This window comes from Salmo trutta, chromosome 21, assembly GCF_901001165.1.
Source record: "Salmo trutta chromosome 21, fSalTru1.1, whole genome shotgun sequence".
NCBI classification, from domain to species: Eukaryota; Metazoa; Chordata; class Actinopteri; order Salmoniformes; family Salmonidae; genus Salmo; species Salmo trutta.
The window spans coordinates 1,087,931-1,114,731 of NC_042977.1; the positions used below are offsets into that span (position 1 = coordinate 1,087,931).

General features: G+C 41.7%; 1 protein-coding gene across 2 annotated transcripts in view; it reads left to right on the forward strand.

Annotated features, from left to right (window-relative positions):
* ankhb (ANKH inorganic pyrophosphate transport regulator b) overlaps nucleotides 1-26,801 on the forward strand; it is a 96,702-nt gene that overhangs the window by 50,603 nt on the left and 19,298 nt on the right. For both annotated transcript variants that reach the window (XM_029703934.1, XM_029703935.1), the window contains exons 7-8: nucleotides 12,244-12,336; nucleotides 13,660-13,755. In XM_029703934.1, the coding sequence (XP_029559794.1) occupies nucleotides 12,244-12,336; nucleotides 13,660-13,755 (189 nt within the window). The remainder of the gene's footprint in view (nucleotides 1-12,243; nucleotides 12,337-13,659; nucleotides 13,756-26,801) is intronic.

Genomic DNA, 26,801 nt, shown 5'->3' on the forward strand with positions numbered 1-26,801 from the left:
TGCAATATTCTGAGTACATAGCCCGGCCATCACGGCTAGCTATTTTGACACCCACCAAGTTTGGGGCTCACCAAACTCAGAATTACAATTAGAAAAATTGGATTACCTTTGCTGTTCTTCGTCAGAATGCACTCCCAGGACTTCTACTTCAACAACAAATGTTGTTTTGGTTCCAAATAATTCATAGTTATATTCAAATAGCTCCATTTTGTTTGTGCGTTCAGGTCACTATCCGAAGGGTGACGCGCGAGCGCATTTCGTGACAAAATTTTTTGAAAATATTACATTACCGTACTTCGAAGCATGTCAAACGCTGTTTAACCTCTTACATCTAGACATTCCGCTAGCGGAACACCACTCCAATATCCAATGATAAGGCGTGGCGCGAAATACAAACTCCTCGAAAATCCGAAAACTTCCATTTTTCAAACATATGACTATATTACAGCATTTTAAAGACAAGACTCTCCTTTATCTAACCACACTGTCCGATTTCAAAAAGGCTTTACAACGAAAGCAAAACATTAGATTATGTCAGCAGAGTACCCAGCCAGAAATAATCAGACACCCATTTTTCAAGCTAGCATATAATGTCACAAAAAACAAAACCACAGCTAAATGCAGCACTAACCTTTGATGATCTTCATCAGATGACACTCCTAGGACATTATGTTATACAATACATGCATGTTTTGTTCAATCAAGTTCATATTTATATCAAAAACCAGCTTTTTACATTAGCATGTGACGTTCAGAACTAGCATTCCCACCGAACACTTCCGGTGAATTTACTAAATTACTCACGATAAACGTTCACAAAAAACATAACAATTATTTTAAGAATTATAGATACAGAACTCCTTTATGCAATCGCGGTGTCCGATTTTAAAATAGCTTTTCGGTGAAAGCACATTTTGCAATATTCTGAGTAGATAGCTCGCCATCACGGGCTAGCTAATTTGACACCCACCAAGTTTGGCCCTCACCAAACTCAGATTTACTGTAAGACAAATTGGATTACCTTTGCTGTTTTTTGTCAGAATGCACTCCCAGGACTTCTACTTCAACAACAAATGTTGGTTTGGTTCCAAATAATCCATAGTTATATCCAAATAGCGGTGTTTTGTTCGTGCGTTCAAGAAACTATCCGAAGGGTGATGCGCGATTGCGTATCGTGACAAAGAATTTCAAAATATTCCATTACCGTACTTCGAAGCATGTCAAACGCTGTTTAAAATCAATTTTAATGCGATTTTTCTCGTAAAAAAGCGATAATATTCCGACCGGGAGACGTCCTTTCCGTTCAAAGACTCCAAATCTAAAATGGACTCTTCACGTGCATGCGCGCAGCCATCTCATTGTTCTCAGATCGACCACTTACCAAATGCGCTACTGTTTTTCAGCCATGGACAGCAGAGTCATCATTCAACGTTCTGGCGCCTTCTGAGAGCCTATGGGAGCGTTAGAAAGTGTCACGTTACAGCAGAGATCCTTTGTTTTGGATAGAGATGACAAAGAAGGCCAAGAAATGGTCAGACAGGGTACTTCCTGTATGGAATCTTCTCAGGTTTTGGCCTGCCATTTGAGTTCTGTTATACTCACAGACACCATTCAAACAGTTTTAGAAACTTTGGAGTGTTTTCTATCCAAAGCTACTAATTATATGCATATTCTAGTTTCCTGGCAGGAGTAATAACCAGATTAAATCGGGTATGTTTTTTATCCGGCGTGAAAATACTGCCCCCTATCCATAACAAATTAACTGATCGTCTTTGGTTTGCAGCATTTGGACAAGAACATTATTGCTTTGAGTAACGTTCATCAAAACTGCCTGCATGTTATCAAATTGCACGCTCCTGTTTGTAGATAACTCAACAGATTTATCTAGTTTTGAGTGGACTACATCGTATTTGTCATGTGCACTCCCTCTCCGGCCTCTAGGTCAGCAGGCTGCTCGTTATGGCGTACACCTGTCCCCATCGTCACGTGCATTATGACACTCACCTAGACTCCATCACCTCCTTGATTACCTGCCCTATATACACTGCTCAAAAAAATAAAGGGAACACTTAAACAACACAATGTAACTCCAAGTCAATCACACTTCTGTGAAATCAAACTGTCCACTTAGGAAGCAACACTGATTGACAATACATTTCACATGCTGTTGTGCAAATGGAATAGATAACAGGTGGAAATTATAGGCAATTAGCAAGACACCCCGAATAAAGGAGTGGTTCTGCAGGTGGTGACCACAGACCACTTCTCAGTTCCTATGCTTCCTGGCTGATGTTTTGGTCACTTTTGAATGCTGGCGGTGCTTTCACTCTAGTGGTAGCATGAGACGGAGTCTACAACCCACACAAGTGGCTCAGGTAGTGCAGCTCATCCAGGATGGCACATCAATGCGAGCTGTGGCAAGAAGGTTTGCTGTATCTGTCAGCGTAGTGTCCAGAGCATGGAGGCGCTACCAGGAGACATGCCAGTACATCAGGAGACGTGGAGGAGGCCGTAGGAGGGCAACAACCCAGCAGCAGGACCGCTACCTCCGCCTTTGTGCAAGGAGGAGCAGGAGGAGCATTGCCAGAGCCCTGCAAAATGACCTCCAGCAGGCCACAAATGTGCATGTGTCTGCTCAAATGGTCAGAAACAGACTCCATGAGGGTGGTATGAGGGCCCGACGTCTACAGGTGGAGGTTGTGCTTACAGCCCAACACCGTGCAGGACGTTTGGAATTTGCCAGAGAACACCAAGATTGGCAAATTCGCCACTGGCGCCCTGTGCTCTTCACAGATGAAAGCAGGTTCACACTGAGCACGTGACAGACGTGATAGAGTCTGGAGACGCCGTGGAGAACGTTCTGCTGCCTGCAACATCCTCCAGCATGACCGGTTTGGCGGTGGGTCAGTCATGGTGTGGGGTGGCATTTCTTTGGGGGGCCGCACAGCCCTCCATGTGCTCGCCAGAGGTATTGCCATTAGGTACCGAGATGAGATCCTCAGACCCCTTGTGAGACCATATGCTGGTGTGGTTGGCCCTGGGTTCCTCCTAATGCAAGACAATGCTAGACCTCATGTGGCTGGAGTGTGTCAGCAGTTCCTGCAAGAGGAAGGCATTGATGCTATGGACTGGCCCGCCCGTTCCCCAGACCTGAATCCAATTGAGCACATCTGGGACATCATGTCTCGCTCCATCCACCAACGCCACGTTGCACCACAGACTGTCCAGGAGTTGGCGGATGCTTTAGTCCAGGTCTGGGAGGAGATCCATCAGGAGACCATCCGCCACCTCATCAGGAGCATGCCCAGGGGTTGTAGGGAGGTCATACAGGCACGTGGAGGCCACACACACTACTGAGCCTCATTTTGACTTGTTTTAAGGACGTTACATCAAAGTTGGATCAGCCTGTAGTGTGGTTTTCCACTTTAATTTTGAGTTTGACTCCAAATCCAGACCTCCATGGGTTGATACATTGGATTTCCATTGATTGTCAGCACATTCAACTATGTAAAGAAAAAGTATTTAATAAGATTATTTCATTCATTCAGATCTAGGATGTGTTATTTTAGTGTTCCCTTTATTTTTTGAGCAGTATATGTCACTCCCTTTGTTTCCTTCCCCAGGCATCATTGTTTCTGTTTCATGTCTGTGCATTGATCGTGGTTCTTGTTTTGTATTTTGTTCCGTTTATTTATTAACCCCTGTGCGGCCTCCGTCCCGTATGAAGGCTTTACAGCAAAAGCAAAACATTAGATTATGTTAGAGGAGTACATTGTAAAAGTAGCCACATAGCCATTTTCCGACCAACCACATGCATCACAAATAACCAAAAAACAGCTAAATGCAGCACTAACCTTTTACAAACTTCATCAGATGACACACCTAGGACATCATGTTACACAATGCATGCATTCTTTTGTTCGATAAAGTTCATATTTATATATAAAAACAGCATTTTACATCGGCACGTGACGTTGACTAACTATTTTCCCTCAAATGCATCCCGGGAAACAGTGCTACAATTTACTCAATTACTATTCGAAAACATTTTTTAAATGTAATATTGTCATTCTAAGATTTATAGATGAATATCTCTTGAAAGCACCTGTAATACCAGATTTAAAAATAACTTTACTGGGTAATCACACTTTGCGATAAAAGGGGATGCGATACTCAGAAAATGACCTAGTAAATACAGCTCTGCGCCATCTTGGAACAATCGCACATCACATCTAATCTTGTATACTATTGTCAATAATCCCTTACCTTTGGTTGTCTTCATCAGAAAGCACTTCCAGGAATCCCAGGTCCACAACAAATGTATTTTCGTTAGAAAAAGTCCATCCTTTATGTTCCATTAGCTTGTTGTTGTTAGCGCGTCTGAAGGCTAATCCAAATGCTCAGTCGGCCACGGGACAGCAATTTCGAAAAAAAACATTTTTCCCCCATTTAGGTTCGTTCAAACATGTCAAACGTTGTATAACATAAATCTTCAGGGCCTGTTTCAACAAGAGAGCCAATAAGATTCGAGGGGGACGTTATTCAAAACGTTTCGAAAGGAGGGGGTAGACAGGGCCGCCGGCGTCATAATGGTGATGGCCCTCCTCCTGTGACCAATTTCAACAGCGTGTCATTCTGTCAGTTTCCACAGTAGAAGGCTCAAACCACTTTGTAAAGACTGGGGACATCTAGTGGAAGCAATAGGAAGTGCTCAATGAACCATAGCTCACGGTGTGATTAATAGGCAAAGATGTGAAGTTGAGTCCACAATTCAGAATTCCACTTCCTGTTTCGATCGGTCTCGGGGTTTTGACTGCCATATGAGTTCTGTTATACTCACAGACACCATTCAAACAGTTTTAGAAACTTTAGGGTGTTTTCTATCCACAAGTATTCATTATATGCATATCCTAGCTTCTGAGTTTGAGTAGTAGGCCGTTTAAAATGGGCACTAATTTTTTTTTAAATGCGCTGTGGCGCCCCCTATCCTAGGGTAACGCCAAGAGGTTAAAACACTCACTCCCTGAACTTACTTGCTGACTCTCAGCGTACATTGTTATAGAATGACGCCTCACCAAAGGGAAGCATCAGGGAGTGTTTTTTTGTTGTTGATTTTTTTGGAGGTGATGTCGGGTCCGGGTGTCAAAACCAGAGCTACCTGGGAGGCCTCAGCCGGTTTGTCGTATTCCCATGCCTCGGCAGGTTTGACGGGTTCCCCTGCCTCAGCTGGCTCGATGGGTTTCCATACCTCAGCGGCATCAATAGGCTGCCATACCTCAACTGGCCAGACAGGCTGCCATGCCTCAGTGGGTTCGATAGGCTCCCATCCCACAGCTGGCTCGATAGGCTCCCATGCCTCAGCTGGGTTAACAGGTTCCTATGCCTCGATCTAGGCAACCGGGGAGGTCTCAGCCGGCTCATCAGGCTTTCACGCCTCATCGCGTCCGCTCCTGATCCCCGGGATCGTCCCTGTGGTTGGCGTCCTCCTGCTGGAGCCGAACGCGCCGGGGAGGGGGTACTGTCACGTATGCTCTTTCTCCGGCGCTCTAGGTCGCCATGCTCCCGCGCCTCAGCAGGATCGACAGGTTCCCGTATCTTAGCAGGGGTGACCGGTCTGCTCCTGTTCCCCGGGATCGTCATCTTGGTCGACGTCCTGCAGCTGTAGCTGCGCGTCGGAGATGGGGGTACTGTTAAGTGTGCTCCCTCTCCGGCCTCTAGGTCAGCAGGCTGCTCGTTACGGAGCACACCTGTTTATTTATTAAAACACTCACTCCCTGAACTTGCTTCCCGACTCTCAGCGCACATCGTTATAGTATTTAGTTATGGCTAAATTGAGTTGTTCCTTTAGGAAACAATTTTGTTGAAGAGTTTGTGCTCGTTCATCGTCATACGTTTTTGCAATTACTTTTAATTGTTCCGTTTTCAAACACAGTTCCTTGGCAAGCAAAATGTTTACATTTCCTGCTTTTGTCATTAGTTGCTCGGTTCACTCCAACTGTCCCTTCATATCAGCTATTTTGAGCACGTGCTTCTGCTGAGCCGATGCCAATCTCTGATGGCGATACAGAAGGGCTAAAGTGGAGAGAACCTTTACAATGCCTGCGCCCGATGGTAGATTTTTTGTAATGTTTTTCCGCTAATGGCATTATTAGGGTTTGTATCGCTGCTGAGGTCAGTGATCAATAATTTAATGGGTGATGGTTCACTAATTAGCAGGGGACTGGGAACCACCCCTTCTAATAGCTTGCACATTATTAAAAAAAATGTGGAGCTGCAAAAACGATTTTAGTCTATTTAAAGACGTTAATGAACCATCAATACTGGATCAGTAATGTGGGAGTTGGATGTGAATGAATTTGCAAAAGCACATTTATTTGATTAATCATAGGTTATTTGGTAATTCAACTTTAATTAACCTGAAAGCAATGCTGTAGCTAGGTTAATGTGGAAAAGTTTAAATTGTCTCATTTGTAGAAACCAATCAATTTGTATATTATTCAAAAGATCAATTTGAAAAAGCTAAGCCCTTGCAATTTTACCTCTTAGTTAAAATGAATGAGAACACGATATTCAATCAGGTTGGAATTGGTTGGATAATATACAAGTAACCACTTGTTACAAACATGATACAATGTTGGTTGTCACAGAGATAATTCAACAAAAAAAAATACTGCCGATTCTTCATCTCCAGGGGTCACTGATCACAGAAAGCTGAAATAAAACGCAAGTCGAAAGGAGGCGGAACTTCCATTTCCTAAGGCACACGGTGTTGCCGTGTGAACATAGAGAAAAAAATGCCTGCTCTCTCTTTGTTAGCTTTAGCATCTTGTGCAAGCTAATCCTACTTTGTACACTTTCAAGCACAACATAGGATCCCCTTAAACAAGGGAACGGTTTTACTAATAACGTCTTACGTTCAAACCCTTTCGGTGATATTTGTTTTACCGGAACGCACGGTAAACAAAGAAATACACCGTTGGTCTAATCAAATTTCTTTGACTGCCAGCTCATTATGTCTGGCTCAAGAAATGAATACTGACCGAGTCTACTCGCTCCTGAGATGCGAGTGACAGAAATAGCACGTTTGGCCCAACACTCTATTTCTCAAATTTCTATAATTAGCTGGATTGTGTCCTGGGCACTAGACATTTTATCACTAACCCTACACTGACTATGTCAGAGAAACAACACGGAGGAAACCTCTATGTATTGTTGAAATGGCAACACACACATCAACAATTCCTGTCTACAACTCCCATGGTGTATAACATAATCTGGGTGTATCATTTAATCTGCTTTTCAATTTCATATAGGCTGAATGCAACATGAAGGCCTCATTCTATCTTAGATTCCTCGCACGGGGGTATCATTATGTCGTGTCTTTGACTATCATTAATGTGATTGACTGTTATTTCATCGAATAATTACATACCACGTTAAATTATTACGCGAATAAATTACTCATGTAGCAATTAATTCAATTGTAATTTGGGGCACAACAGAAAAAGTTATTTAACGAGTTACTATCTCCCAACTAAACTCTAAAGATATAAATATATCTTACATCAGTCACAGTCAATTCTTATTTACCTTCTATCAGTCTCATTCTGAATGTTGCAAAATCCTTTGATATTTGCACAAAACCTAGCATAAATGATGAATCAGCGATATACAAATTGGCTTACCGTAAATTCCGGACTATAAGCCGCAACTTTTTTCCCATGCTTTGAACCTTGCGGCTTAAACAATGACGCGGCTAATATATGGATTTTTCCCGCTTTCAATTTTTTTTTTCCAAAAAAACACATTCTGTGATGTGCTCAGTTTTTTGGCGGCATGAAGCTTTCATTAGAAATTGCCGAACGGGTTAAGGTCAAACAGTGACGAGAGCGACAATGAAAACGATCCAATATCGGATGAAGCAATTCTGAGGCTATTCAACTCCGACACCGAAGGAGATGACTTCAGTGGTTTCAGTGCACAGGAGGAGGAAGATAGTGACCAATGACTTTCTTGGTAGGCTACTGTTTACTGCTATTTTTTATTTTTTGTTACAAGCCGTGTTTTGTTAAAGCCTATTTATTTTTGTTACAAGCCGTGCTTCGTTAAAGCCTATTTATTTTTGTTACAAGCAGGCTTCTTTTTTTTTCCTCTGAAGAAGCACGAATTGTGTGAAACGTCAGGAATTTTTTCATCCTAAATTTTAATCAAATAGAATCAAAAAGCAGAATGTCAAAACAGCAACGATATTAAATACACAGATAAGAACTTTGGAAGGTATAAAACAAACTTCAGATTTTTTTAAAGATATAGAATAGAAAAATATTAAAAGTTGTCCATTAAGTAATGGTTTTAAAACAATGATGATCATATTTAAAAAACGATGGCACTTATATACCAAGTCCTAGACTGTTTTCTAATGAGAATCATGAACGTTGAGTTGATAAACGAGATCCTTCCGAGTGGTTTCAGTCTGCCTTCTTGAAGAGTTGCCTGTTTATTTATTTTTGTTACAAGCCGTGTTTCGTTAAAGCCTGTGTAAAGTTCATTTGTTTCAATGTACCGGTAGGCACCTGCAGCTTATAGACATGTGCGGCTTATTTATGTTCAAAATAATATTTTTTTTTTAATTCAGTGGGTGCGGCTTATATTCAGGTGCGCTCAATAGTCCGGAAATTACGGTAATAATTTTTTTAGTAACTAAATAAATAATCACACAGAATTACATAAACACACAGAATAGTTTACCTATTGATTACTACGTAATGCAATGAAAAGTCTTTAATGGACTAAACTCGATTGTCACGCCCTGACCATAGAGAGCCTTATATTCTCTATGTCGGTTAGGTCAGGGTGTGACTAGGGTGGATTATCTAGGTTATTTTATGTCGATGTTGGCCTGGTATGGTTACCAATCAGAGGCAGCTGTTTATCGTTGTCTCTGATTGGGGATCATATTTAGGCAGCCATTTCCCCACTGGTTTTTGGTGGGATCTTATTTTGAGTTAGTGCATGCTGCACCTCTTATGTTACGGTTCGTTGTTAGTTTCCTTTTTGTTTTGTAAGTTTCACTTAATAAAATATGTGGAACTCAGAGCACGCTACGCCTTGGTCCGTCTCTCCACACAATCGTGACACCGATATGACGGCTTGGTAGACAATGGAAAGGGGTGGGGACAGATAAAGAGGGGAAAAGACAGAATGGGCCCACTACATACATACAGCTGAGAACTATGCTCATGGAAAAGTGAATACTTTGCACATGAACGGCCGCTCATTCGAAATAATTGCAATGTACATATTTACGTGTGTATGTCTTTGCTGTTTCTCTGTTGAAAACACTTGATCCGTCTGCGGAGTAATTTGACAGAAAGTCTCTGGTTTGTCCACCAGAGATCAAAATCTTTCGTAGTGTAGCTCTGTTATAATGGATACATCAGACGTACCAATGGTCGTTCGATAGGGAAATGTTCTCCTCTCGTCTTCGGTCGAGTTTCCTAGACTATTTTACATATACAGCTGCAGACTGTGAATGTGTAGTCTTGTAGTTTTCTTAACCATTTCAATGTGTACAGCTAGCGCTGTACGTAGCTGATCTGGTGGAGTCTAAACATTCGTGATGTCCGGTTCAACACCGTCCTCCTGCTTGGTCTATAGAGTGGTAGCCATTTCAATGTGGGGACTCCCATCCTTACGTTTTATTGACTAATGTAAATTTTGTCACAAGTCCTATTTAAGAACTCGGGGGAAAAAGTGACGTTCCCTCCTTTTGTCTTAATGTCTGTGCTCACATGGGCGTGGCCACTGACTTGGTTAAGACGTCATATGAAAAACAAATCTCTAATTTTGAAGGCTAACATCGCATTACATCTTCTCACAAATAGTTTAAAATTCAATCATATAACCCTAACCCCCAACATTTGGATGGGAATCTGATCACTGAAAAATATACACATTCAGAGATACAGTTATGTTGTTCTACTGTTCTTAGTTACATCACCAATTAGTAATGAATTTGACAGGATTGTTCTTTAAGTACCCACGGACCATTCCAAATGTTTTGGATTACAGAAATATTGTTTCATTATTCAACCTTTTGATGTTACCGTTTTCGTGGGAGGAATGTCCTTGTAACAAAGAGGTTTCTTCCCCTCAATCCTGCCAAACCCAAAGGCAGAGTTTCTATACGGTATTTACGACCGGTCATAAAACTGGTGGGGGAGAGAGGGGTGGGGAATCTGACACCTATGATCTTCACCCAACAGGGTAAGTCATGACACCTTGACGACAGCTTTGCACACTCTTGGCATTCTCTCAACCAACTTCATGAGGAATGCTTTTCCAACAGTCTTGAAGGAGTGTCCACATATGCAGAGCACTTGTTGGCTGCTTTCCCTTCACTATGCGGTCCAACTCATCCCAAACCATCTCAATTGGGTTGAGGTCGGGTGATTGTGGAAGCCAGGTCATCTGATGCATCACTCCATCACTCTCCTTGGTCAAATAGCCCTTACACAGCCTGGTGGTGTGTTTTGGGTCATTATCCTGTTCAAAATTCAATATTTTTTGCAGGTGCATGGTAACAGTTGAACAAGATGAAGGAAAAAGGAAACCGCACACTGCTCTTGATAGTATCACTGATCTTTAATAAGCTTACGTATCAGCCACACGGCCTTCGTCAGGGTCATGGTCCTGTTGAAAAACAAATTATAGTCCCACTAAGCACAAACCAGATGGGATGGCGTATCGCTGCAGAATGCTGTGGTAGCCATGCTGGTTAAGTGTGCCTTGAGTACTAAATAAATCACCAACAGTGTCACCAGCAAAGCACCCCCACAACATCACACCTCCTCCTCCATGCTTCACGGTGGGAACCACACATGAGAAGATCATCCGTTCACCTAATCTGCGTCTCACAAAGACATGGCGGTTGGAACCAAAAATCTCAAATTTGGACTCATCAGACAAAAGGACAGATTTCCCCAATCTTTTGTCCATTGCTCATGTTTCTTGGCCCAAACAAGTCTCTTCTTCTTATTGGTGTCCTTTAGTAGTGGTTTCTTTGCAGTAATTCAACCATGAATGCCTGATTCACGCAGTCTCCTCTGAACAGTTGATGTTGAGATGTGTTTGTTAAATCTAATAAACTTATTCACTGCAGCAGAGGTAACTCTGGGTCTTCTTTTCTGTGGCGGTCCTCATGAGAGCCAGTTTCATCATAGCTCTTGATGGTTTTTGTGACTGCACTTGAAGAAACATTCAAAGTACTTGAAATTTTCCAGATTGACTGATCTTCTTGTCTTAAAGTAACGATGGACTGTTGTTTCTCTTTGCTTATTTGAGCTGTTTTTGCTATGATATGGACTTGGTCTTTACCAAATAGGGCTATCTTCTGTCTACCACCCCTACCTTGTCACAACACAACTGATTGGCTCAAACGCATTAAGAAGGAAAGAAATTCCAGAAATTAACTTTTAACAAGGCACACCTGTTAATTGAAATGCATTCCAGGTGACTACCTCATGAAGCTGGTTGAGAGAATGCCAAGAGTGTGCAAAGCTCTCATCAAGGCAAAGGGTGGCTACTTTGAAGAATCTTAAATATAAAATATATTTTGATTTGTTTAACACTTTTGGTTACTACATGATTCCATATGTGTTATTTCATAGTTTTGATGTATTCACTATTATTCTACAATGTAGAAAATCGTAAAAATAAAGAAAACCCTTGAATGAATGAGTAAATGTGTCCAAACTTTTGACTAGTACTGTATGTACTTGTGGAAAACACTGTAACCTCCCACAACAGTTTTTTTTCACCCACGACAGTTTTTTTTCACCTGCTATGTTATGTTAGTAGAGTGAGAATACAGTATTTTGAATGAATGGGGCAGGTGTCTAAGTGAAGACCTGTGATGCCACAAACTATAAACAATGTAATGACCTTTTGCCATTTGTTATACATCCTTTTACTAACTATAGTAGTGGGTAACAATATAGTGAAGTATTTGTTTCAGATATCTGATCAGCTCGATAAATCTGCAACATCATGATGGCGTTCCAGGTTGTCATTTTTGCAATCATGTAGTGCAGATTACCAGATCTCACAATACCTGGAGAGTGATATAGCAATCTTAGAAGATGCACTTCAGCTCAACTTCAAGAAAGACAAACAGGAACTCTTACTTCTGACATGGTGGACTGGTCTATTGCTCTAAGTGTTTGGTTTCTGTGGTTTGGCCAGGCGGTAGCAGTACTGACTGCAAGCTATCCTGTGGGTCACATGCCGTACGGCTGGCTGACAGAACTTCGTACGGTCTACCCCGCCTTCGACAAGGTAAGACGAGGTTGTTTACATTAACTAGTAAGTAAGGCCACTGAGAGTGGCCAGGTTCCTCAACCTAATGACTGTTAAAGATTATATTAACATTAATGTGGGTAGCACAGAAATGCCTTGGTATTTACTTACACTGTAAAATTGTAAAACTACGAGGCCAGCTTTGTTGTATTCTTTCAATAAAGAGAAAGTGCATTGATACCACATATTTTCAAGTAAATACCAGGTAAATAGCAATGGAAACAATATTGTAAAATAAAGTGCTATCTTAATGTTTTTATGTAGGAGATGCTTCTCTGGGATGCAGTTTACAATGAGTTGGGCACAGTAGGGGCTGATTGCAGTGGTGCAGATACTTAGACCAGAATTCAATCAAAGGTGCGTTGTCGACAAGCAAGCTTAATTTGCCATGAATGTGATCTCCGCAAATGTCGGGGAAAATTGGCTTTAAAAAACGCATTGTCGGTAGTGCACTTAACAGCTTTGCAATGCACTTTTGAATGAATCCCTGCTTCAGTTCAGTGAATGTATTGTTAGTTTGTGCAAAGTTCAGCAGACTTCAATGCCTAGCTGTCCCCTTAACTCAACTGTCACTGTTCTTTATTGCTCCGTTTATACCAGTGTGACATTACTGAAACTGCAGTAAGTACACCACAGAAATATGATATACATAATTCCACTGCACCATGTATTTTGGGGGAGTCTGAAATTCATAGCGGACAGCTAGAATTACTGTGGCTCCCGCTGACATTTCAATATATTTATAGGTAAACAAAGGTGTGCTGAGCAGAGACCAACCTGCTCCAGGAAGTTTAAGGGCTGCTGTTAGGAAAGTCACTGTGTGGTTTACTTGTGCTGAGTCATACTAAGGTAGTTGCCTCTTCAGCCATGATTGAGCACAATATCAGTCCATGTTTTAACAATTCATTTTTAGGGGAGAGTACATTTTGTTGAGACATTGTTCTCATAACAATGTCATCGTTGGTTTTGATGTGGTATTACCTATGTTAACTATAGTTGTGAAGCCTGTTGTTACTGAACTAAACCAAAGTCTCACAATAATTCTAAATGTCATTTGTAAATCGATTCTATGGTTTATGTGAAGATTTAGGTCGGGATTCAATCAAATGCTTGTTGTCGACAAGCGCATTACACTTGACTTGTAAAGGTAATTTAAACATGAGCCGATATCCACAACGTGCCATGACTCCGATCTTCGTGAAAGTTGAGAAATTGCAACAATGCGCCTTTGATTTAATTCCGGCCTTAGCCTACTAAGTGCATTCACACCTGTCATGCTTGTTTGTTCTTCTTTGCCCTCAGAACAACCCCAGTAACAAACTGACCAACATCAATACCACAATCTCCAAATCCCACATCAAAAAGTTCACATTTGTCTGCTTTGCACTTTCTATTACGGTACGTTCAACCTTGATCTTTTGTGGATGGAAAAGAATGTGCTTGTATTGCTTTTAGGTCTTTAAAAAGCTTGCATTGTTATAACATGAGTGACTTGATGCGGGCCATAATTCTATGATAGTAGGTAGGTTTCTTGATGTAGGTTTGTAGTATTTCATTGTGGTTTTAGCTTTCAGAAATATGTTTGATGGAGTAGGGTGAAGTTGCCCCTAGACACTGATCTTGGGTCAGTTTTGCATTTCCTCAACTAATGGTTAAATGGGCCATATGCGATTACTAAGTCAATTTTTGACATTTTAAATTAATGATATATCCCCATTGATTCTTGAAGAATATAACTTATCCATGTCTCATGAGCTTTGTTCAACTGTCTTACCCCATCGGAACCCAAAATATTAGCTTGTTTTGCTCCATTGTTTGTAAACTATACAGTGCATTTGTAAAGTATTCAGATCCCTTGACTTTTCCCACATTTTGTTATGTTACAGCCTTATTCTAAAATGGATTCAATTGTTTTTTCCCCCTCATTAATCTACACATAATACCCCATAATGACAAAGCAAAAACAGGTTATTAGAAATTTTTGCTAATGTATAAAAAAAAAAAATGAAATATCACATTTCCCAGGTCGGTATTCATACCCTTTACACAGGGCTTTGTTGAAGCACCTTTGGCAGCGATTACAGCCTCGAGTCTTCTTGGGTATGATACTACAAGCTTGGCACAACTGGATTTGGGGAGTTTGTCCCATTCTTCTCTGCAGATCTTCTCAAGGTCTGTCAGGTCGGATGGGGAGCATTGCTGCACAGCTATTTTCAGGTCTCTCCAGAGATGTTTGATCGGGTTCAAGTCTGGGCTCTGGCTGGGCCACTCAAGGACATTCAGAGACTTGCCCCGAAGCCTCTCCTGCGTTGTCTTGGCTGTGTGCTTAGGGTCGTTGTCCTGTTGGAAGGTGAACCTTCGCCCCAGTCTAAGGTCCTGAGCGCTCTGGAACAGGTTTTCATCAAGGATCTCACTGTACTTTGCTCTGTTCATCTTTGCCTCGATCCTGATTAGTCTCCCAGTCCCTGCTGCTGAAAAACATCCCCACAGCATGATGCTGCCACCACCATGCTTCTCCGTAGGGATGGTGCTGGGTTTCTTCCAGAAGTGATGCTTGGCGTTCAGGCCAAAGAGTTTAATCTTGGTTTCATCAGACCAAGAATCTCCTGTTTTCGCTTTGTCCATATGTGACTCGTTTCAGGAATCTAGGCATATATTGCTTAGTAGAACTGCATAAGTGTTGCTCTCCACTTTCTGGAGGGCCGAGTTTTGAAATCAGAGTATGATAGCTAAGGAGATGGAGAAAACACCTGTCTCCAGATTACATCTTCAATCTAAGGGCATCCATGACAGAGAGGGAGAAGCATCCATCCATGTATATGGGTAAGATAGTCTAGCTAGCTACATTTTCAGATATTACACATTTCTAATTTTGTCAGAAAGTCGTTTTCATTTGAAGTTAAAGTGTACTGTTAGCCATCTGTGTAGTAATATTATTCATATCTAAGATCCATTTGCTTTGTTACTTATAGCCTAATCTTAGCTAGCTAACATTGAACCTGCAGGTTCATGCAGTGTGGTAATGTTGTAACGCTTGCTGTTGGAAGGATGGTTGGACCAACATGCAGCATGGGGTAGGTTAATCATATTTATTAATGATAACCAGCAACAAAACAAGAAAGAGAAACCAACGAAACGTACAGCTTTGTAGGGTTCAACAGCAACAATACAAAAAAACAAGATCCCACAAACAACAGGTGGGAAAAGGCTGCCTAAATATGATCCCCAATCAGAGACAATGATAGACAGCTGCCTCTGATTGGGAACCATACCAGGCCAACATAGAAATACAAAGAACTAGAGTACCCACCCTAGTCACACCCTGACCTAACCAAAATAGAGAATAAAAAGGCTCTCCCAAAGGTGCGGACTCCGGCCGCAAAACCTGACTATGGGGGAGGGTCCGGGTGGGCATCTTGCATCGGTGGCGGCTCCGGTTCGGGACGTAGACCCCGCTCCGCTCACGGATCCCTCCGCTTCCGTGGATCGTCGCCGGATGCTCCAGACCGTGAATCGTCGCCAGAGGCTCCGGACCGTGGATCGTCGCCGGAGGAACCGGACCATGGATTGTCGCCGGGGTCTCCGGACCGTGGATCGTCGCCGGAGGCTCCGGACCGTGGATCGTCGCCGGAGGCTCCGGACCGTGGATCGTCGCCAGAGGCTCTGGACTGGGAACCCCCACTGGAGGCGATGAGACTCAAACATGAGCTCATGTGCATCCTGTTTCCATTGATCATCCTTGAGATGTTTCTACAACATGATTGGAGTCCACCTATGGTAAATTCAATTGATTGGACATGATTTGGAAAGGCACACACCTGTCTATATAAGGTCCCACAGTTGACAGTGCAGGTCAGAGCAAAAACCAAGCCATGAGGTCAAAGGAATTGTCGTAGAGCTCCGAGACAAGATTGTGTCGAGGCGCAGATCTGGGGAAGGGTGCCAAAACATTTCTGAAGCATTGAAGGTCCCCAAGAACACAGTGGCCTCCATCATTCTTAAATAGAAGAAGTTTCGAACCACCAAGACTCTTCCTAGAGTTGGCCACCTGACCAAACTGAGCAATCGTGGGAGAAGGGCCTTGGTTAGGGAGGTGACCAAGAACCCGATGGTCACTCTGACAGTGCTCTAGAGTTCCTCTGTGGAGATGGGAGAACCTTCCAGAAGGACAACCATCTCTGCAGCACTCCACCAATCAGGCCTTTATGGTAGAGTGGCCAGACTGAAGCCACTCCTCAGTAAAAAGCACATGACAGCCCACTTTGAGTTTACCAAAAGGCACCTATAGACTCTGACCATGAGAAACAAAATTCTCCAGTCTGATGAAACCAAGATTTAACTCTTTGGCCTGAATGCCAAGAGTCACGTCTGGAAGAACCCTGGCACCATCCCTACGGTGAAGCATGGTGGTGGCAGCATCATGCTGTGGGGATGATTTTCAGCGGCAGGGACTGGGAGACTAGTCACGATCGAGGCAAAGATGAACAGAGAAAAGTGCAGAGAGATCCTTAATGAAAGCCTGCTTCAGAGCCCTCAGGACCTCAGACTGGGGCAAAGTTTCACCTTCCGACTGAACAATGACCCTAAGCACGTAGCCAAGACAACGCAGGAGTGGCTTCAGGACAAGTCTCAATGTCCTTGAGTGACCCAGCCAGAGCCCGGACTTGAACCCGATCCAACATCTCTGGAGAGACATGAAAATAGCTGTGCAGCAATGCTCCCTATCCAATCTGACAGAGCTTGAGAGGATCTGCAAAGAAGAATGTGAGAAACTTCCTAAATACAGGTGTGCCTAGCTTGTAGCGTCATACCCAAGAAGACTCAAGGCTGTAATCGCTGCCAAAGGTGCTTCAACACAGTACTGAGTAAAGGGTCTGAGTACTTATGTAAATGTAATATTTAAGTTTTTTGGGGGCCAGGACCAACTTTGGGAAACCCTGAGTTAGTGCATGGCTCCGTGTATGAATTTAAGAGTGGCTACATTTCTTCAGCCCCATCCCTCAAGTTTACCAGTAACAGTGGTAGGGAGACCACTTTGAGGGGTAGCTGATCCTAGATCCGTACAAAGGGGAAACTTCACCCCAGAGTGAGTTTGATTTGCATAGCAGCATATCCTGGATGGAGGAGCTAGAAATTGGCAGTGTCTTTTTCAGATTTTTCCTGTATAAAACAATAACACACATAATAAATACAATATAGACATCAAACTACACAGCCATATAGACGTAAATATACACCTTAATATACACATCAAACTACACATGTCAAACGCTCCCTGAAAGATTTCAACGAGCAAGCCTTTCTAATCGACCTGGCCCTGGTATCCTGGAAGGATATTGACCTCATCCCGTCAGTAGAGGATGCCTGGTTATATTTTAAAAATGCCTTCCTCTCCATCTTAAATAAGCATGCCCCTTTCAAGAAATTTAGAACCAGGAACAGATATAGCCCTTGGTTCTCCCCAGACCTGACTGCCCTTAACCAACACAAAAATATCCTGTGGCGTTCTGCATTAGCATCGAACTGCCCCAGCGATATGCAACTTTTTAGGGAAGTTAGAAACCAATACACACAGGCAGTTAGAAACGCCAAGGCTAGCTTTTTCAAACAAAAATTTGCTTCGTGCAACTCGAACTCTAAAAAGTTCTGGGACATTGTAAAGTCCATGGAGAATAAGAACACCTCCTCCCAACTGCCCACTGCACTGAGGATAGGAAACTCTGTCACCACCGATAAGCCCACTATAATTGAGAATTTCAATAAGCATTTTTCTACGGCTGGCCATGCTTTCCACCTAACTACCCCTACTGCATTCAACAGCACTGCACCCCCCACAGCTACTCGCCCAAACCTCCCCCATTTCTCCTTCTCCCAAATCCATTCAGCTGATGTTCTGAAAGAGCTGCAAAATCTGGACCCCTACAAATCAGCTGGGCTTGACAATCTGGACCCTTTCTTTCTAAAATTATCTGCCGAAATTATTGCAACCCCTATTACTAGCCTGTTCAACCTCTCTTTCGTGTCGTCTGAGATTCCCATAGATTGGAAAGCAGCTGCTGTCATCCCCCTCTTCAAAGGAGGTGACACTCTTGACCCAAATTGCTACAGACCTATATCCATCCTACCCTGCCTTTCTAAGGTCTTCGAAAGCCAAGTCAACAAACAGATTACCGACTATTTCGAATCCCACCGCACCCTCTCCGCTATGCAATCTGGTTTCAGAGCTGGTCATGGGTGCACCTCAGCCACGCTCAAGGTCCTAAACGACATCGTAACCGCCATCGATAAGAAACAATACTGTGCTGCCGTATTCATTGACCTGGCCAAAGCTTTTGACTCTGTTAATCACCACATCCTCATCGGCAGACTTAGTAGCCTTGGTTTCTCAAACGATTGCGTCACCTGGTTCACCAACTACTTCTCTGACAGAGTTCAGTGTGTCAAATTGGAGGGCCTACTGTCTGGACCTCTGGCAGTCTCTATGGGGGTACCACAGGGTTCAATTCTTGGGCCAACTCTTTTCTCTGTATACATAAATGATGTCGCTCTTGCTGCTGGTGAATTTCTGATCCACCTCTACGCAGACGACACCATTCTGTATACTTCTGGCCCTTCTTTGGACACTGTGTTAACAACCCTCCAGACGAGCTTCAATGCCATTCAACTCTCCTTCCGTGGCCTCCAACTGCTCCTAAACACAAGTAAAACTAAATGCATGCTCTTCAACCGATCGCTGCCTGCACCTGCCCGCCCATCCAGCATAACTTCTCTGGACGGTTCTAACTTAGAATTTGTGGACAACTACAAATACCTAGGTGTCTGGTTAGACTGTAAACTCTCCTTCCAGACTCACATCAATCATCTCCAATCCAAAGTGAAATCTAGAATTGGCTTCCTATTTCGCAACAAAGCATCCTTCACTCATGCTGCCAAACATACCCTCGTAAAACTGACCATCCTACCAATCCTCGACTTCGGCGATGTCATTTACAAAATAGCCTCCAATACCCTACTCAACAAGCTGGATGCAGTCTATCACAGTGCCATCCGTTTTGTCACCAAAGCCCCATATACAACCCACCACTGCGATCTGTATGCTCTCGTTGGCTGGCCTTCACTTCATAATCGTCGCCAAACACATTGGCTCCAGGTCATCTACAAGACCCTGCTAGGTAAAGTCCCCCCTTATCTCCGCTCACTGGTCACCATAGCAGCACCCACCTGTAGCACGCGCTCCAGCAGGTATATCTCTCTGGTCACCCCTAAAGCCAACTCCTCCTTTGGTCGTCTCTCCTTCCAGTTCTCTGCTGCCAACGACTGGAACGAACTACAAAAATCTCTGAAATTGGAAACACTTATCTCCCTCACTAGCTTTAAGCACCAGCTGTCAGAGCAGCTCACAGATCACTGCACCTGTACATAGACCATCTATAATTTAGCCCAAACTACTACCTCTTCCCCTACTGTATTTATTTATTTTATTTATTTTGCTCCTTTGCACCATATTATTTATATTTGAACTTTGAACTTTCTTCAAACTACAAATCTACCATTCCAGTGTTTTTCTTGCTATACTTTATTTACTTTGCCACCATGGCATTTTTTTGCTTTTACCTCCCTTATCTCACATCATTTGCTCACATTGTATATAGTCTTATTTTTTTTTTCTACTGTATTATTGACTGTATGTTGTTTACTCCATGTGTAACTCTGTGTTGTTGTATGTTGTCGAACTGCTTTGCTTTATCTTGGCCAGGTCGCAATTGTAAATGAGAACTTGTTCTCAACTTGCCTACCTGGTTAAATAAAGGTGAAATAAAATAAAATAAATAAAAACATCCATATAGATGTGAATATACACGTTAATATACACATCAAACTACACATCCATATGTATGTTAATATACACATCAAACTACACATCCATATAGATGTGAATATATACGTTAATATACACATCAAACTACACATCCATATAGATGTGAATATACACGTTAATATACACATCAAACTACACATCCATATGTATGTTAATATACACATCAAACTACACATCCATATAGATGTGAATATATACGTTAATATACACATCAAACTACACATCCATATAGATGTGAATATACACGTTAATATACACATCAAACTACACATCCATATGGATGTTAATATACACATCAAACTACACATCCATATAGATGTGAATATATACGTTAATATACACATCAAACTACACATCCATATAGATGTGAATATACACGTTAATATACACATCAAACTACACATCCATATAGATGTGAATATACACGTTAATATACACATCAAACTACACATCCATAGATGTGAATATACACGTTAATATACACATCAAACTACACAACCATACACAAAAAGCAAAACCCAATCATAAGGTTATAAGCAGGATGAATTCACAGCCAGATGTGCTGTCTGTACTGAACAGGTCACGCCATGAGATTGAGACCTTCATAAAGCCTTTATAAATCCGGCATACTGTAGATGCCTCACAATCTTTTATAAAGGTTTCATAAAGCCTCAATAAAGTATACTTAGTTTACCAAACAAGCTCATTGGGTGACCAACGCTTCAGTAGTCAAATCTGCATCATTCACTCAACCATCAGGGGCTGGAGAATGTGATGTTGTTTAGCCTCTTCAAATATATTTTTCCATAGGATTAACGTACAGAACCTCATAACACGAAAAACTGTTTTCCATCAGCAAGGTTAACCACTGAGTTAGCATGTTCTTATTATTTATGTTGACAGTTTTCTGTGAAGGTGAGTGGGTAATACAGTTATATAAACTGTTTACAAGGTGACACAACAGACCTTAGGAGATACTTATTTTCTTGTTTATTATTCAATGTGTCTTCATGCGGTCCAGGGAAGCGTTTATCAGAATATATTCAAACATGCCTTTTTACTTAAAATAAAATCCTAAATAGTAATAATATCTTCACTGTCCTACTATGATTGTTTATCAAAAGTGCTTGAGCAATGGAAGCAATTTGGTTCCCATTCTATCTGCAAGTGATTCATCTTTAGATTAGGGTTAGTTTGTGTGGAAGTCGATTCAGAGTTGAGATTAATAAGCCCCTTACACACAACACATTTGGCACAACGGTTGTGATACAACAAAAATAATCACACAAGCATTGTGGAGGCACCTCAAACTTTTTGTGTAAATATTTTATGGAGACAAACTCAGTTGTAACACAAAACACATATGTTGTATCACAACCATTGTGTCAAATGTGTTGTGCGTCAGTTGTACAGCCTAAGTGGGTACAGGGCCATAGAGCGGCTGGATATCTGTCACATATCCAGTTTTCACCATTACTAATGCACTTTGGTTGGATTATGACATATAGTGACAGTAGTCTATACCTTTTCTAGTACAGCAGAGTGGCTTTACCCTGCGAGGGGTGGAGTTGGGGCAGGCTTGTGTTCAAGCCAAGCAATAACACACCTGATTCATGAAGCCTTGATTGAAGACTAGGACTAGATGATTATTTGAATCTGGTGTGTTACTGCTTGTCTGGAGCAAAAGCCTGCACCTACCCCGGCCCTTGCAGGGTAAGCTTGCCCATTCCTTCATTATGGCAGACAGCAGGTGAAATGGTTGAGTTTCACAATTTTAGTTGATAAGGAGGGAAGATAAGCTATATTTGATATTTCCAAAACATTCATTCTCATTGTGATGATCAATTTAACACATTGAATATAGACTAGAGTTCATCTGACATTCCCATATGACAGACCCAAGGGAAGGTTAGTTGGAGAAAAGCTGAGAGCGTTGGGATCGTTTTGTGTCAAGGATGCATGATAAGCCCTCCTGTGGTATCCTCAGCCTTGTTGTTGTGGTGTATACTTTCCCTGTGGAGACCCTTCTTAATAATTCAACTTTCATAAGAGGTCATATGACTGACCAGAGGAAAATTAGGATAACTTTTTTTTTTTTTTTTAACTAGTCAGTTAAGAACAAATTCTTATTTACTATGACGGCCTACCAGAAGGCAAAAGGCCTGCGGGGACGGGGGCTGGGATTAAAAATAAAAAATAAAATACAAATATAGGGCAAAACACACATCACGACAACACTACATAAAGAGAGAGCCAAGACAACAACATAGCATGGTAGCAACACAACATGACAACAACATGGTAGCAACAGAACATGGCAGAAGAACATCATGGTAGCAGCACAAAACATGGTACAAACATTATTGTGCACAGAATGAAGAGATGGCGACAAAACGGTCCAGTTTAAGTGTTTTTTCCAGCTTGTTCCAGTCGCTAGCTGCAGCGAACTGAAAAGAGGAGTGACCCAGGGATGTGTGTGCTTTGGGGACCTTTAACAGAATGTGACTGACAGAACGGGTGTTGTATGTGGAGGATGAGGGCAGCAGTAGATATCTCAGATAGGGGGGAGTGAGGCCTAAGAGGGTTTTATAAATAAGCATCAATCTTGCGACGTGTATACAGAAATGACCAGTTTACAGAGTAGTATAGAGTGCAGTGATGTGTCCTATAAGGAGCATTGGTGGCAAATCTGATGGCCGAATGGTAAAGAACATCTAGCCGCTCAAGAGCACCCTTAACTGCCTATCTATAAATAACGTCTCCGTAATCTAGCATGGGTAGGATCATCATCTGAATCAGGGTTAGTTTGGCAGCTGTGGTGAAAGAGGAGCAATTTACGATAGTCTAGATTCAACCTTAGCCTGCAGCTTTGATATGTGCTGAGAGAAGGACAGTGTACTGTCTAGCTAACTTTTTCAGGAGGCAGATTCCTTGTAGAAAATCCCAGCTAGCTAGCTAGCTAACGTAGCTAGCAAGTCTCTGACCGTCTTTTCCATGTGGAAAAGAATGTTGTTAGCTAGCTATATATTTTCAGTGTCGGCGAATGGTCCTTTACGACGTCCAAACAAAGTTGTCATGTGGCTGTTGTATTTTGGGGATTCTGAGGAGGACATCTTCTCTGCATAGATGGAGGGGGCTTCAAAGGCCTCTGCATTTGGGTGGAGGGGCTGTGATACTCTCCTGCCATTGTTAGGCTCAAGAGTTTTCACACCTCACTTCAGTGCTAATTTCAGTCAGATTCTTTCCTAGCAGCTTGGTAGCTTAGTAGCCTTATTTATTAAGCTTTATATAACAAAATTACAGAGAGAATTATTGTCTTTTACTTTTTGGCTTCAGAAAGTAGGTTCAGACTGATCATTACTCACAGCGTTTTGTGTTGGATGGTATTTCCAGGTTCCACTGTGTTTCTTCTGCAGGTACTGCTATAGAACTGCTATTTGTCATACAGTGGTTTTAGCATTACATCTCTGTTGTTTGTGATATCGTCATCAATGTTGGTTTCATGCATATTATTGTTTAAAGTAAAAAAAGGATCTCATGTTGTACCTAGGCTGTTGACATATCAAACACTCTAGTTCCCCAAAGCCCCCTACTTTCAGGCCTCTTGTTTTAAGGAGAGCCTCGACAAGTCTCGACTCGTGTCTGTGACCCACACAAGTGGAGAACGTTTTTGCAATTCCAATGGTGTTTATTTTCCAGCCCAGGTCAGTGCTGTCTACACTCATAGAATTAGTGGTGACTTGCCTCCCGAGTGGCGCAGTGGTCTAAGGCACTGCATTGCAGTGCTAGCGGTGTCACTACAGATCCGAGTTTGATACCGGGCTGTGTCGCAGCCGGGCGCGACTGGGAGACCCATGAGGTGGCATGCAATTGGCCCAGCCCAGCGTCGTCCAGGTTAGGGGAGGGTTTGTCCTTGTCCCGTCGCGCTCTAGCGACTCCTGTGGCAGGCCGGGCGCATGCACACTGACACCGTTGCCAGGTGTATGGTGTTTCCTCCGACACATAGGTGCGGCTGGCTTCCGGGTTAAGCGAGCAGTGTATTAAGAAGCAGTGAGGCTTGGCAGGATCGTGTTTCAGAGGACACGATGTTAGTATTATATTAGAATATGTAATATGCATAAACATTCAAGGAACAGTTTCATTTGCAGTGTACAAACTGACATTTACACACACTAACGGGTGACCAAATATAACTATCTGAAAGCCACAACTCCAATAAGCCACACCTTCAATCTGATAAGAGTGCCACCTCTACAATATATTATTAGAAACGTTCAAAATTGAACCCCTACCATCACAAAAAGGTTCCGGTTCGAACCCGAACCCTTAATGAACCTATTTTCTACACAATTGGCTGGAAAGCCTCAATGCTTCAGGAAGCTTAGTTTCCCATCACTAATTAAAATGTGTCTGTTATCCGTCCACTGTGTCTGCATTGTGACCAGATTTCCTGGTCCCTTCCTTTATGCAAATTGTTTCACAGCTTTTCTTTCAAAAGAATATGATTCGTTTTAAATTGCAAGACACATATTGATGAAATCAGACAATGGTTCCACCTGTCAATGATTTTACAGGTTGGAGTAATGATGATTTAAATGGTTTCTCTGTCCAGATCTGTCTACACTTGTAAGGTATCCGGACACAATGTGTGTCTAACTACTTTCGGAGCTGGGCAGGATGATCTGATCACAATGTGTCTTTTGACTGTCTACACAATCAGAATGTGGACAAGATCATGACAAAGGACGCAAGTTAGAACCAAGTATAAAGAGGGCTTTTGTAAACAAAGTGTTGTCAGAGTGATGAACTCCATTTTAGGCGTTGTGGTCTAAGTAATGGAGGGCTATCTTTCCAGATCAGTTTATACCACCCTCATTCTCTGTGGTCAAGGTAATGACAAGGTGCCTCAAACAAACCGTTGCCCTAGGTATGGTATGTGCACGATGCTAGCATTCAGACCCCTTCCCCTTTTCCACTTTTTGTTACATTACAGCCTTATTCTAAAATGTATTAAATAACTTTTTCCCCTCATCAATCTACACACAATACCCCATAATGACAAAGCGAAAACAGGTTTTTACTACATTTTGAAAATGTATTAAAAAATAAAAACAGAAATACATTACTTACATAAGTATTCAGGCCCTTTGCTATGAGACCCGAAATTGAGCTCTGGTGCATTCTGTTTCCATTGATCATCCTTGAAATGTTTCTACAACTTGATTGGAGTCCACCTGTAGTAAATTCAATTGATTGGACATGATCTGGAAAGGCACACACCTGTCTATATAAGGTCCAACTTTTGACAGTGCATGTCAGAGCACAATCTGGGGAAGGGTACCAAAACATTTAAGTTTTTTATTTTTAATAGATTTTCAAACATTTCTAAAAACCTGTTTTTACTTTGTCATTATGGGGCATTGTGTGTAGATTGATGAGGGGGAAAAAACAATTGAATCAATTTTAGAATAAGGTTGTAACGTAACAAAATGTGGAAAAGGTCAAGGGGTCTGAATACTTTCCGAATGCACTGTACAAATGCAACAAGGTCCATTCATGTGTCGCTAGCGAGCACATTGCCCTCCCCAAATCCTAACCTTACCTTCACAACAAAACCATGGAACTGACCATTGATCAGTGTTTAGGCCAGAGTAATTTAACCTTAATCCTAACCCCCTGTGGCTTCAGACAGTGTTAACCCTGTGTTTGGTTTTGGCTGTCCAGCTCTTCCCCTACTGTATTTATTTATTTTATTTATTTTGCTCCTTTGCACCATATTATTTATATTTGAACTTTGAACTTTCTTCAAACTACAAATCTACCATTCCAGTGTTTTTCTTGCTATACTTTATTTACTTTGCCACCATGGCATTTTTTTGCTTTTACCTCCCTTATCTCACATCATTTGCTCACATTGTATATAGTCTTATTTTTTTTTTCTACTGTATTATTGACTGTATGTTGTTTACTCCATGTGTAACTCTGTGTTGTTGTATGTTGTCGAACTGCTTTGCTTTATCTTGGCCAGGTCGCAATTGTAAATGAGAACTTGTTCTCAACTTGCCTACCTGGTTAAATAAAGGTGAAATAAAATAAAATAAATAAAAACATCCATATAGATGTGAATATACACGTTAATATACACATCAAACTACACATCCATATGTATGTTAATATACACATCAAACTACACATCCATATAGATGTGAATATATACGTTAATATACACATCAAACTACACATCCATATAGATGTGAATATACACGTTAATATACACATCAAACTACACATCCATATGTATGTTAATATACACATCAAACTACACATCCATATAGATGTGAATATATACGTTAATATACACATCAAACTACACATCCATATAGATGTGAATATACACGTTAATATACACATCAAACTACACATCCATATGGATGTTAATATACACATCAAACTACACATCCATATAGATGTGAATATATACGTTAATATACACATCAAACTACACATCCATATAGATGTGAATATACACGTTAATATACACATCAAACTACACATCCATATAGAT